General features: G+C 55.9%; 1 protein-coding gene across 2 annotated transcripts in view; it reads right to left on the reverse strand.

The window, feature by feature from the left end:
* The window catches only part of DISP3 (dispatched RND transporter family member 3), a 59560-nt gene that overhangs the window by 14640 nt on the left and 31422 nt on the right, over positions 1 to 13498 (reverse strand). For both annotated transcript variants that reach the window (XM_007980568.3, XM_007980570.3), the window contains exons 4-11: positions 10850 to 10986; positions 9838 to 9972; positions 8898 to 9058; positions 7450 to 7589; positions 5568 to 5716; positions 5190 to 5351; positions 4213 to 4374; positions 596 to 709 (exon numbers count right to left, since the gene is read on the reverse strand). In XM_007980568.3, coding sequence (XP_007978759.3) covers positions 596 to 709; positions 4213 to 4374; positions 5190 to 5351; positions 5568 to 5716; positions 7450 to 7589; positions 8898 to 9058; positions 9838 to 9972; positions 10850 to 10986 — 1160 coding nt within the window. The remainder of the gene's footprint in view (positions 1 to 595; positions 710 to 4212; positions 4375 to 5189; positions 5352 to 5567; positions 5717 to 7449; positions 7590 to 8897; positions 9059 to 9837; positions 9973 to 10849; positions 10987 to 13498) is intronic.

Genomic DNA, 13498 nt, shown 5'->3' on the forward strand with positions numbered 1-13498 from the left:
GGTGGGAGGGATGGTGGGGGAGGTGGTGGGCACAGGATGGGGTGGGAGGGATGGTGGGGGAGGTGGTGGGCACTGGGATGGGGTGGCCCAGATAGCAGAGGTGACAGTGATGAAGGGCATCCTGGTGAAGGTGTGCCAGTGATGGTTCAGGGTTGGTGCTGGGAGTGACAGTGGTAGGACAGATTGGTGACAGTGCCATAGGGTGACAGGGACAGACAGAGCTGCCTGATGGGGGATTCATTCCCCCAGTACACTTGTCCCAGCACCCACCTCTGAGGGAAACTCCAGCAGGGATAAGCCAGTGTTTGGGGCCCGGGACGCCTGCCTCTGCCCCTGGACACTCAGGATGGCTTTGGTGCACAGGGAGGGCTTGGGGGGCACCACAGACCAGGGTGTCGCGGGAGCCTCCTGTCCTGGCGGGATGGCAGGTGAGGGCCCCAAATTCACCCCCCATCCCCAGCTCCTCTGCAGTGACCAGGAACACACAGTGTCCATCTTGAAGGAGAATCCAGAAGGAGTTTTATCTGCTCCTCTTACAGGGCCCCCAACCCTAGCACCAGGGAGGATTTCCCCACCCTCCACCCCCCGTGCTTACCCTGCAGGGTGGCCTCAGGCCGGCTGGCCCAGGGAACCTCCGAGCCTCGCCTCTTCTTCTCCAGGGACGTCCGGATGTTGTTCTGCAGGCTATGGGGCTTCTCCTGGAACAGACCTGCCCCGCAACGCCACATCAAGGACAGCAGGACAGCAGGGCATCCCGGGCTGGGCCCGATGGGCAGAGGCAAGAGGCTGGGATCTGACACAGTCTCAGGAACTGGGGCCCAGGGACTGGAGGGGGTGGGTGTGTGGGGGTAAGAAACTAGGAAGAACTTTTAAAAAATCAAATACCAAACTTTTAGGAATTTTAGGCCCAGAGAAAGGCACCATCAGCCTGCCCAGAGAAAAACACTGAAACGCTCCCTGCTCGCCCTCTCTGTGCCACTCTGCCCCCTGCTCGCCCTCTCTGTGCCACTCTGCCTCCTCTGTTGGGTAGGGATGATGCCACACTTCCCTTGGGGGTGGGACATCACATCCTCTGCATCCAATTAACAGGAGTGACTGTTAGGGTGACCCAAGGTCATTAGCTGGCAAACATGTTGGGAGACATATATGCCGGTTTTGCTTCAAGCGTTGTGTGTTAACCCTTTGGGTTTTTAAATTAGAAATGAGAGAACTGCACCTTCAAAGTTTTAATCCTCACAGCCATCCTGAGGCTGTTCCCATGGACCCCTTGATGGAGTGGAAAGCAGAGGTGAAGGGACCTGCCCAGAGAGGGACTTGCCGTCCCATTGGGGTCTGGCCTTGCCTGCCCCTTGTAAAGCCGAAGCACTCTGCTGCACTCTGAAGGGGTCCCTCCAAGAGGCAGTTCTCAGAGGAAGAGGTACAGGGAGCAGGGGCTGGGCTCTGGCTGGGGTCCTGGCTGGGGTCTGGCTGGGGTCCTGGCTGGGGTCCTGGCTGGGGTCTGGCTGGGGTCCTGGCTGAGGTCCTGGCTGGGCTCAGGCTGGGCTGTGGTTGGGGTGCTGGCTGGGCTGTGGCTGGGGTCCTGGCTGGGGTGCTGGCTAGGGTCCTGGCTGGGCTGTGACTGGGGTGCTGGCTGGGGTCCTGGCTGGTCTCTGGCCGGGGTCCTGGTTGGGCTCTGGCTGGGGTGCTGGTTGGTGTCCTGGCTGGACTGTGGCTGGGGTCCTGGCTGGGCTCCTGGCTGGGCTCTGGCTGGGGTGCTGGCTGGGATCCTGGCTGGGCTCTGGCTGGGGTGCTGGCTGGGGTCCTGGCTGGGCTGTGGCTGGGGTGCTGGCTGGGGTCCTGGCTGGGCTCTGGCTGGACTCTGGCTGGGGTCCTGGCTGGGCTCTGGCTGGGGTCCTGGCTGGGCTCTGGCTGGGGTGCTGGCTGGGGTCCTGGCTGGGCTCTGGCTGGGGTGCTGGCTGGGGTCCTGGCTGGGCTGTGGCTGGGGTGCTGGCTGGGGTCCTGGCTGGGCTCTGGCTGGACTCTGGCTGGGGTCCTGGCTGGGCTCTGGCTGGGGTCCTGGCTGGGCTCTGGCTGGGGTGCTGGCTGGGGTCCTGGCTGGGCTCTGGCTGGGGTGCTGGCTGGGGTCCTGGTTGGGCTGTGGCTGGGGTCCTGGCTGGGCTCTGGCTGGACTCTGGCTGGGGTCCTGGCTGGGCTCTGGCTAGGGTGCTGGCTGGGGTCCTGGTTGGGCTCTGGCTGGGCTGTGGCTGGGGTCCTGGCTGGGCTCTGGCTGGGGTCCTGGCTGGGGTCCTGGCTGGGCTCTGGCTGGGATGCTGGCTGGGGTCCTGGCTGGGCTCTGGCTGGGCTCTGGCCTGGTCCTGGCCCCAGATGTTGTCAGGGAGCTTTGGGGGTTTGTCCCTCTGTGGAAGGGGAGCAGGCCCTTTGGGCAGGCTGGAGGCCTGTGGTGGCAGTGATGATCAGGAGCAATGCCACGCCCTGGCAGTTGGAGAGAGGAGCTGGGGACGTGGCCGGGGCTGGCTCCGAGGTGCGAGGGGCTCTTCCGGTGCCTCTCGGAGCTGCAGTGGATTATCACACATTTGGCTGCCATTGCCAAGGGGAAGGCTAGGTTAATCTCAGCACCGCCCTAATTAAATAAAGGCAATTACAGCAGCCAGCAGATCCGCTCCTGTGAGCTGGAAGCTCTCACCCAGGCATCTTCTCATTTGGTTTCTAACTGCCCTGGCAAAGTCAGATGACCTTGGGTTGACTTTGCCTGCCCCCACCCTGCTCCCGCTCTGTAAAACTCGGCCTGGGCCAGCTACCTCAAAATCAAGGAGCCATCTCTATCTTCCCTCCTGGCTCATTCCCAACTCTCACTCCATCACCAAGTCCTATGGAAACCGCCTCCTAAAAACCTCTTGACTCCACCACCGCTGCCGTCAGCATGCTGGTTCCAGTGCCACCAACTCTCCTCTAGAATACCCCACCAGCCTCCTACCCAGCCTCCCAGCCAGCTTCCACCCCAGTGCCCCAATCCACCTCCACACAGCACCTGGGAGACTCCATCACCCCGCTTCTCCACTTAAACCACGTGACTAGTTTCCAGTGACAATTAGAATAAAATCCAGACCCCTCACTTCAGCCCACCTGCCCTATCCCAGTCCACTGGGCCAGCCTAGCTCCTGCAACTGCCTCTCTCAAATGTGGCCTTGGTCTTTCCCACCTCTGGTGCTCTCCTCTGCCTAGAGTCCTCCCTCTTCTCCCCTCCCTGCCTGGCTAACCCCACCCCTTCCCTCCTCTCCCCTCCTCACCAGGCTAACCTCTCTTCTTCCTCCCTCTCCCCTCCCAGCCTGGCTAACCCCTTCCCCCTTCTCCCCTCCCAGCCTGGCTAAACCCACCCCTTCCCTCCTCTCCCCTCCTCACCAGGCTAACCTCTCCTCTTCCTCCCTCTCCCCTCCCAGCCTGGCTAACCCCACCCCTTCCCTCCTCTCCCCTCCTCACCAGGCTAACCTCTCTTCTTCCTCCCTCTCCCCTCCCAGCCTGGCTAACCCCTTCCCCCCTCTCCCCTCCCAGCTTGGCTAACCCCACCCCTTCCCTCCTCTCCCCTCCTCACCTGGCTAACTCCTCCTCTTCCCTCTTTTCCCCTCCCAGCCTGGCTAACCCCTTCCCTCCTCTCCCCTCCCAGCCTGGCTAACCCCACCCCTTCTCTCCTCTCCCCTCCTCACCTGGCTAACCCCTCCTCTTCCCTCCTTTCCTCTCCCAGCCTGGCTAACCCCACCCCTTCCCTCTTCTCCCCTCCCTACCTGGTTAACTCCTCTTCTTCTCTCCTCTCCCCTCCCAGCCTGGCTAACTCCTTCCCATTCTTGTGAGTTTTGGCCTAGACGTTACTTCCTCCAGGAAGCCTTCCATGATGTGGGCCTCTAAGACACCCTAGTCTTCCTCCACCAAAGCTCAGATCTACTATTACAGTGACTAGTCTCTAGAGCTGGAATGTGAGCTCCCTGAGCTTGGGAAGCCTGTGCCGCCTGCCCACTGTACCTCCCCAGAGCCAGCATCCAGCAGGCACCCAGCAAGCATCTGTTGAATGAACTGTGGGAACACGGGGCCTCAGCGGTGAGTGGGATTTGCCTGAGGTCAGGCATTGATGGGGAGCCTGGATCCTGCATCTCTCAGACCAACAGCCTTTGGGACCTGGACACCTGAGCAGGCCGGGGACGGCCTGGCTGGAAGCCTCACCTGAACAGGTGATGCAGGAGATGCCCTCGGCGCTCAGGTTGTACTTGAGGTCCAGCAGCACCTGGATGTTGGTATCAGGCCGGAAGAGGAGTGGGGCCCGACTGGCAGGGCGGAGCCGGCTGGCGAACACCAGGGACAGGATGAGGATGGAGACGAACAGCCCTGTGAGGAGAGGGCGCTACACCAGGCGGGGCTGGACCCAGCTGGTCCATTCCCAGCGGGGCTCCCAAGTGCCGGGAGACAGCTGGCTCTGGTTGTGGTGGAGGTGGGGGGGGTGTCCTAAGGGCGTGGGGGAAGGCCCTGCATGTCAGCCCGTGGGCACAGCTTACTGGGGATGGTCCTCCAGGGCCAGGGATCAGTTGCTTTGTGGTGTCCCATGGGGTTTGACTATAAGCTATAATCTAACACTGCTGGACAAGAAGCGGCCGCCACCTAAGAGTACCTCATAGTTTATGAAGAGCTGGTGCACTACTTGATCTCACACAACTCTGAAATCCTGTTGAAGATGACAATAATAATAGCACTTAACATTCACAGAGCATTTACTACATGCCACGTGCTGGGCTGAGGTCTTTATACATACTCTCCAACTACAGCTGCCTTCCTAGCCACCGTTCTCACCCTCAATTACAGAATAGGAACTGAGTGCTAAACAGACTGGAATAGCCAAATTCACACAGCTAGGACGCGGCCAAACTGGGACTCAGACTCAAGTGGGGCTAACTCCAGGGCCCATGCGTGGCACGTTCTGTGCTACTGCCCAGTGTGAGTGGCTGGCACACAGCAGGGGCCAATGAGCAACAGCCGCCCGTGACCAGCTTCATTCTGCACAGGAAGGAGCGGGGCGGGTTGGAGAGGGAGAGACCCCAGCCCAGGCCTCTGCCCTGGGGCATCTGCAAGAGGGGGTGGGCTCCCAGTTCCTGTGTGTTTTCGGGGTGGAGCTGTGAGACAGGGGGAGGGGCAGAGGGCCCACTTACCCACAATCACCCAGCGGCTCTTGACGGCTGACCACAGGACCCAGTGGTGCAGCAGCTCCTGCAGCTGCACAATGAGCTGGCCACGGCTGCCCGTGTTGGAGGCTGGCTGCAGACCCTCAGGGGACACAGACACCAGGGACACGTCTCCCAGCTCCAGTGACACTGCCAGGGCAGAGCAGTGGCCCGTCAAAGCCTGAGTCAAAGCCCACTGTGGTCCGTGCTCGCTTCCAGGGAAGCCCAGATGCCTGGTGAGGAAGCCCTGCAGGCCACCTTGTCCAGTCCCCAGTCTCAGGACCAACTTATCAAGCGTTACTCCCCGGGCAGAGGCAGTGCTGGGTCTCGCTGGGGTCAGCAGGGCAGGCCTGTGCCAGCTCTCACCTGGCTCTTCCTCGACCTCCAGCAAGGGGATGTCATCGTCCAGGTAGGGTATGGGACCCTGGGCGGGGCTGCCTCCAACCTGCTCGGGAGTGGCAAACACGTCTCCGGGGAAGTGCAGGGAGCTCTTGCGGCCACAATTCTGGTGGCAGCTGTGGAGAGAGTAGGGGACAGTGGTGAGCCAGAGGGTCCTGGGTACCCAGGGAGAGGGGGGCAGGGCCCTGAGGATCAGATGAACCCAGGTATCACAGTGCTGCTGACGTCACACACAGGATGAGCACCCCAGACTTCTGGGAGCTGGTCACCTGGTTTCTTTCTAGTATCGTCTACCCCAGGACCCTCAGGTGCCAGTCTTCCTCCAGAGAGACAAATGGTGACAGCAGACATTACCCAGCAAGAGGGGATGACAACACACAGTGGCCCAGGCACTAAGGTGATCAAATCAGGGGACTCATTCCTCTGCTGCTGTGTGGCCCGGGGGCTCTGCCACCAACTTAATACTCAGGGGAGCCAGGAGGAGGGAGCAGGGCAGGGCTGAGGGTGTAGCTTCGTGGCCGAGGTCTCAGCCGGAGTGAACACATGACAGACACGGCTCACCCTAGGGACTGGGCACCAGAATAATCCTCATGGCTGATATGAGCGCTGTGTGTGTGGCTAATACCACTGCCACGTGCCAGCAGTGAGCTGGGAGCCCTGCGTGGATTATCTCACTTAATCCTCATGAGACTCACACACAGGGATCATAGCTGTTTCATAGAAAAGGAAACTGAGATGCAGAGGTGAAGTCACCTGCCCAGGCTTCCACGGCTGCCGAGGGAGGAGGTGAGGCTTGAAGCCCACGTCTGACTGACGGGGAAGATGACTGCGCCCAATAGGACCACTGGGGAGACAGCCCCAGGCGGGGCGGCGGCAGAGCGGGGGCTTATTTGGTATCTCTGTAGAGATCAGAAAAAGGTGCCTTTTCCCCACGACGCTGCTTCTGTGACATGAAACTGTCATGGAAAACAGTCAAATCTGAGCGCCCATGGTACAGAGAACAGTGCCTCTGCTAGGGTGCCCGTGTGCAGTGCCAACCCGCACCTGCCAACCCACACCACCACAGCAGAGTCCTGAAGGGAGAGGATGTGAGTGGGGAGAGCTGAGGAGTCCGTCTCAGGCCCAAGTCTAAGCTCCTCGCTGGGCCCTCCTCTCCCTCCAGCCCCTCCGGGGCTCACCATGGGCAAGTGGACATTGCTGACCACCACTGACCAAGGCCTTTATCACAATGAGTGGGTGCTGATCTGAGCCCAGAGCCCCTCCATCCTCCCAGCCCCAGGCAGCCACCCAGGCCTGATTCAACTCCACCACCATCCCCCTCCATCTTCCCGACCACCAGGCCCACAAGACCTTTTCCCCTAAACCTCCAGCAGCAACTCTGAACTGACCCGTTCAACTCTGCACACGGCTCACTACATCTACAGACGAGAACCTGAGGACACTCAACATGGTGGCTGAGAGCATGGGATCTGGAGGCAGAGTTCTTGGGTTTAAATCCAGGTTCTACTGCCTACTAAATGGGTGACCTTGAAAAAGCTACTGAACCTCCCTGAGCCATTGTTTTCTCATCTGTAGAATGGGCACAGCAAGAGAACCCTGTTCCCAGGGTTCTTTGGGAAGTGAATGGTGATGTCATCAGATCTTGGACTAAAGTGCTTTGCTCACTTCCTGGTGACCCTGGTGACCCCAAATTGCAATTATTGGATGGAAGTATCTTCTCCTTCCCTGTTCCCTGCCTAGCACAGGACTGGGCACACAGAAGGCTTTTGGAAGAGAGGGTGGTGCGCTGAGTGGCTCACAGAGGCCTGTTGTGGATACCTTGCTTGGGAAGAGGCCCCGCCCGACTTACCTGGTCTGGCAGGAGCTCTCCAGCGGTGCCAGGTAGAGGCTCCAGAGGCCCAGGGCTGCAGGCATGGTGACAAGCACGGCCAGCCAGCAGCAGGACACGATGAGAGACATGAACAGGCCAAAGTCATGGACGGCTGGGATCTGGTGATGGAAAGGAAGAGAGGGATGTGGGGCTGGCTGGACCTGGAGTCAGTGGGCCTGGGTGCCCCTCTGCAGCCAGAGACACTCAGGATCCCAGATCCGGCCCAGACTGAGGCAGTAGGAGGTGGCCCAGGCTGCCAGAATGCCAACCACCAGCCTCACTGGTGGTGACACCAAGGGCTGGTATCAGGGGACAGGGGACACAGCAGCACCGGAAGGATTCATACCTCGAGTGGAGGCTCTTGTCTATCTGCAGCCCACTGCCCGGAACAGAGCCCGGCACAGAGGCAGTGGTCAGTAGCTGTCATTACGCAAATGAATGGGGGACAGAGGAAGACACATCCCGTTAGACCAAGCCATGTGCTAGTGGGGAGGGGGAGGGAGAGAATTCTGCCACATGAAGGAGGCAGGGACCGTGGGGACTAGGAGCAATGGGTATGTTCCAGAAGTACGACAGGGACCACACAGGGAGGTGCTAGTTGGAAGGAAGCTGTAACCACCAACAGAGCAGCCTGCACTCTGTGAAACACTTTCACCATTATCCTCGCATCTCAGTCTCTGGATAATCCACACATGAGGAAAGTGAGGCTCAGAGAGGCCACACAGCCTGCCCAAGGTCACACAGCAGAAGCTGAACCCAGCTCTGCCTACCTTCCAGAAGTGATTTCTCTAGAAGGACCTGGATAATCCTAAAGCATCTACTGGGTTCCAGAGGGGCTACTCAGCTCAGGTCATAAAGTCTCTCAAAGACTTGGGTCAATTCACTGTCTTCCCACACCAAGAACCCAGCCTGGGCTCAATGTCTTCTCCTAAGCCCCACTCAGAGGCAGCAAGGGGAAGTCAGCGCGCGGGAGGAAAACGCAGCCAGAAGCAGGCAGAGGGGGAATCGCTGTGGACTTGGTCAGGCTTCTCACTTATCTGCTGTGTGATCCTGAGGAAGCCACTTGACCTCTCAAGGGTCAAGTTTCTTTTTTGGAAAATAGGATTGTAATGGTACCTTTGTCAATGACCATGGGAATGAAGATGAAATGAGAAAGAGCTTTGGGAACTGCCAAACGTCCTCCAGGGTGGAGGCAGGATTACTACTACTGAGGATCCCTAAAAAATGCTGTCTGGATTATAACATTCACACTTGTTAGGTTTGGGTAATGGGTGATTCGTGACAAAAATGAACTCCAGAGATGAGGCAAGTACCTTGAGGTGAAGGCTATATGGCCACTCAAGCGGTGTGGGAGCAGCAGAGACCAGGGGCTTAGGTATGCACGGGCGGGTGGGAGGCCAGGACACAAATGGAGGGCAGGTCCGCACCTGGGAGAAGACGTTGGCTGCGTAGGCGGCGGCCGTGGTCAGGGAGGTGAAGAAGGTGGCCTTGCCTGCAGTTTGGACGGTGTGGATCATGCGCAGCTGTGGGTCTTCCAGGTGGGTGGCCTGGCGGTAGGTGTTGATGAACACAAAGACGTCATCCACACCTGTGGGAGGGAGTCCCGGGCCAGGCTCAGGATCATTCTACTGTCTCCAGGATCAGGCCCAACCTGGCAGGCTGCAGGAGTCCTGCTTCTCAGCTTAGAGTGTGGAGAGACCCCTCTGACTAGCTCCTCCCACCAAGAGTTCAAGCTCCACCCACCACACTCCTTGGCCCCAACCTCACCCAGAGCTAGGTACCTTCTCCCACATCCTGGCCTCCTTCCCATACTTCCTGGGCCTTTCCCACCATCCTCACTTCCATCCAGCAAACCTTCCTGCTCTCTCCACTCACTCTATGCCAAGGATCTGCCCACCACCCACATTCTTTTTTGTTTGTTTTTGAGCTAGAGTCTTGCTCAGTCGCCCAGGCTGGAGTGCAGTGGCGCGATCTCGGCTCATTGCAAGCTCTGCCTCCTGGGTTCACACCATTCTCCTGCCTCAGCCTCCTGAGCAGCTGGAACTACAGGCGCCTGCCACCATGCCCGGCTAATTTTTTTTTTTGTATTTTGAGTAGAGAAGGGATTTTACCATGTTAGCCAGGATGGTCTCGATCTCCTGACCTTGTGATCCACCCACCTCGGCCTCCCAAAGTGCTGGGATTACAGGCGTGAGCCACTGCGCCTGGCCCACCACCCACATTCTAAGCCTGCACTCCAAGGCTCTAGGTCTCAGCAGGAGCTGTGTAGAGCCCCCAGGAAAGCCAGGCTTTGTATCCAGGGAGAAAGGGGATGAGGCAGACTTCCCATGTGGGAGGCGCACTGCCATGGCAACAGAGGCAACTCACCAATGCCCACGATCACGAAGGCAGCCACCCCATTCAGGATGCCCAAGTACTGGATACCAAAGACCACGTGGTACAGGAAGAGGGCCACCAGGCAGCTGAGACCAATGCTGGCAATCCCGAAGAAGGACAGGAACACTGGGCAGGGTAAGAGGCATGAGGGAGAAGGTGGGGGGACTCTCACGGGACACAAGCCCCATTAGAGTCCCTGACCTCAGCTGGGTCCTGTCTCTTCCCCCCTAACCCTGGGTACCATTCACGACTCTGTTCCCAGCACAGGCACAGGGCCAGTTCTCAGTTTTCCATGCCCAAAGAGGGCACTGGACAGGAGGCCCAAGTGGCAGATGGAGCCATCCCTGAATAGGTCAGGCTGTCCTCCTCTTTGCAGACTTTACCTCAAGAGCCTTATGAACATCACATATGACCTGGGGCTAGGAACTGTGTCTGGATTCCTGGCACCTTACAGCATCTGGCATATAGTTTGGTGCCCAGTAAATATCTGTTGCACGGATGAATATCTTTTCCATTTTGGAAAGTATTACCATTGTTTGTCTGCTTGGGAAGTAGAGTATGCTTACTGTATACAGACAGGAGTAAGCAGCAGCTAGTGTCCACCCTAGCAACTAGCAGCATGCGGAGGTGAAAAAGTGATCAGGGGGCAGAGGGCCGTTGACTTGGGACCCAAAATAGGCTACAAAGTAATCCACAAAGGAATACAATACCCCAGGCTCCCCAACACAAGGCTATCAACAGGAGACAGATGGTCAACAGGCAAAAGGTCCAACTGCGCAGGGGCCCAGGGTAGAGGGTGTGACCCAGGCTGGTACAGCCCAACCTGCCTCCAGGCCTCAGTCTGCGTGCTTGGGGTTGAAAGATGATTTATTTGCATATCCCTGTGTCCTCAGCTCTGACATGCTCGGTTCAAGAGTATTGCAGCATTCTTGAGAAGGCGGGCTCTGGGCAGACAGGAGCACCCTGGGAGGGGAGAAGGGGGCTGGCTTGAGAGAAGCCCTACCTGAGCAGGAGGTGAGGACGTAGACCAGGGCAGCAATGCAGCTGCTGCTGATGAAGGCCAGGAGCATGTCATTGTTGAACGTCCTGCGCACTTCATAGTCAAACAGGTCTGTCCCCCCATAGAGAACCTGGACTTTGCTGGGGGAAAGGAGGACGTGGAGAGAAGAACGACAGGAAGAGGATTAGAGATGGCTGTGAACACGTGGAGGAGGATCAGGAGCTGTCCACTTCACCTGTGACTCTGTACCTCCGCTGGACATCAAAATCACCTGGGGGCTTCCAATTATCCTGATGTCCAGGCCAGGCTTCAGACAAACTAGACCAGAACTGCTGGGGTGGGTCTGAATCATCAGTGCTCTTTAACTCTCTCAGGTGATTCAAATGTAGGGTCAAGGTTGAGAACCACTGCTCTACGCAGATCATGATCAATTATAATCAGCTCTATGTCATCTTCCAATTCTCCACATCTATGGCCAAGTTCTAAATTCAAACTGGCTGCTGGATATTCAGTTTTACACTGCTATTCAATGTGTGCTTAACACAAGTTATTTTTAATTAAAAAAAAAAATAACATAACCAGGCTGGTCAAACTGTGTCTTAAAATATAAACATAAGTGACATCTGCTTCTGGCCAAGATGGAGTAACAAGATGGAGTCCATATTTATCTTCTCACTGGAACAAAAATGTGAGAAAATGCATGAAACAAGGCAACCAAGGATGATCCCTGAGAGATGAGAAACAAAATGAGTCCTGTGCTTACCCTGGCTTAGTGCTTTGAGAGTTTCTAGTCCTCAGTGCAGCCATGGGTTAGTGGACTCCCCAAAGGAGGCTGAAAATTTTCCAAACTTGATGAAAACTATAAACCCACTGACACAAGAAGCTTCAGCAATGAACCCCAAGCACAAAAAAAACTACAATGCACATCATAACCAAACTGCTCAAAAATAGTGACCAAAATAAAATCTTAAAAAGCAGCCTGAGAAAAAAACACGGAGGCACAAAGACAAGGCTGACAGCAGACTTCCCATTAAGAACAGGGCACGTGAGAAGGCAGGGGAGCAACATCCTTTGCAGATAGTGGGAAAAAAGTCAGCCCAGGATTCTATACCCAGCAAAAATACATTTCAAAAACAAAGGCAAAATATAACACTTTTTTTAGATAGACAAAAACTGAAATAATTCATCTCCAGTATACCTGCACTAAAAGAGATTTTTTAATTTTTTTTGAGTCAGGGTCTCACTTTGTCACCCAGGCTGGAGTGCAATGGCATGATCATAGCTCACTATAGCCTCTAACTCCTGGTCTCAAACAATCCTTCCACCTAAGCCTCCTGAGCAGCTAGACTACAGATGCATGCCACCATGCCTGGCCAATTTTTTATTTTTTAGTAGAGATGGTGATAGGGTTTAGCTGTGTCCCCACCCAAATCTCAACTTGAATTGTATCTCCCAGAATTCCCAAGTGTTGTGGGAGGGACCCGGGGGAGGTAATTGAATCATGGGGGCTGGTTTTTCCATGCTATTCTCATGATAGTGAGTGAGTCTCACGAGATCTGATGGGTTTATCAGGGGTTTCTGCTTTTGCTTTTTCCTCATTTTCTCTTGCTGTCCCCATGTAAGAAGTGCCTTTTGCCTCCTGCCATGATACTGAGTCCTCCCCAGCCATGTGGAACTGTAAGTCCAATTAAACCTCTTTTTGATCTCAGTTTCAGTTATGTCTTTATCAGCAGTGTGAAAACAGACTAATACAGTAAATTGGTACCAGCAGAGTGGGGCTCTGCTGAAAAGATACCTGAAAATGTGGAAGCAACTTTGGAACTGGGCAACAGGCAGAGATTGGAACAGTTTGAAGGGCTCAGAAGAAGACAGGAAAATGTAGGAAAGTTTGGAACTTCCTAGAGACTTGTTGAATGGCTTTGTGCAAAATGCTGATAGCGATATGGACAATAAAATTCAGGCTGAGGTGGTCACAGATGGAGAGGAGGAATTTGTTGGGAACTGGAGCAAAGGTGACTCTTGTTATGTTTTAGCAAAGTGACTGGTGGCATTTTACCCCTGCCCTAGAGATCTGTGGAACTTTGAACTTGAGAGAGATGATTTAGGGTATCTGGCAGAAGAAATTTCTAAGCAGCAAAGCATTCGAGATGTGACGTGGGTTTTGTTAAAGGCATTCAGTTTTATAAGGGAAGCAGAGGACAAAAGTTTGGAAAATGTGCAGCCTGACTATGCAATAGAAAAGAAAAACCCATTTTCTGGGTAGAAATTCAAGCCAGCTGCAGAAATTTGCATAAGTAGCAAGGAGTCTAATGTTAATCCCCAAGACCATGGGGATTAACATTCTCTGACATGGAGAATTTCATGGCAGCCCCTCCCATCACAGGCCTGAAGGCCCAGGAGGAAGAAGTGGCTTCCTGGGCCAGGCGCAGGGTCCCCATGCTGTGTGCAGCCTAGGGACTTGGTGACCTGTGTTCCAGCCACTCCAGCTGTGGCTGAAAGGGACCAATGTACAGCTCAGGCTGTGGCTTCAGAGAGTGGAAGCCCCAAGCTTTGGCAGCTTCCATGTGGTGTTGAGCCTGTGGGTGCAAAGAAGTCAAGAATTGAGATTTGGGAACCTCCACCTACATTTCAGAAGATATATGGAAACGCCTG

The sequence above is a fragment of the Chlorocebus sabaeus genome, chromosome 20 (assembly GCF_047675955.1).
Source record: "Chlorocebus sabaeus isolate Y175 chromosome 20, mChlSab1.0.hap1, whole genome shotgun sequence".
Classification (NCBI taxonomy): domain Eukaryota; kingdom Metazoa; phylum Chordata; class Mammalia; order Primates; family Cercopithecidae; genus Chlorocebus; species Chlorocebus sabaeus.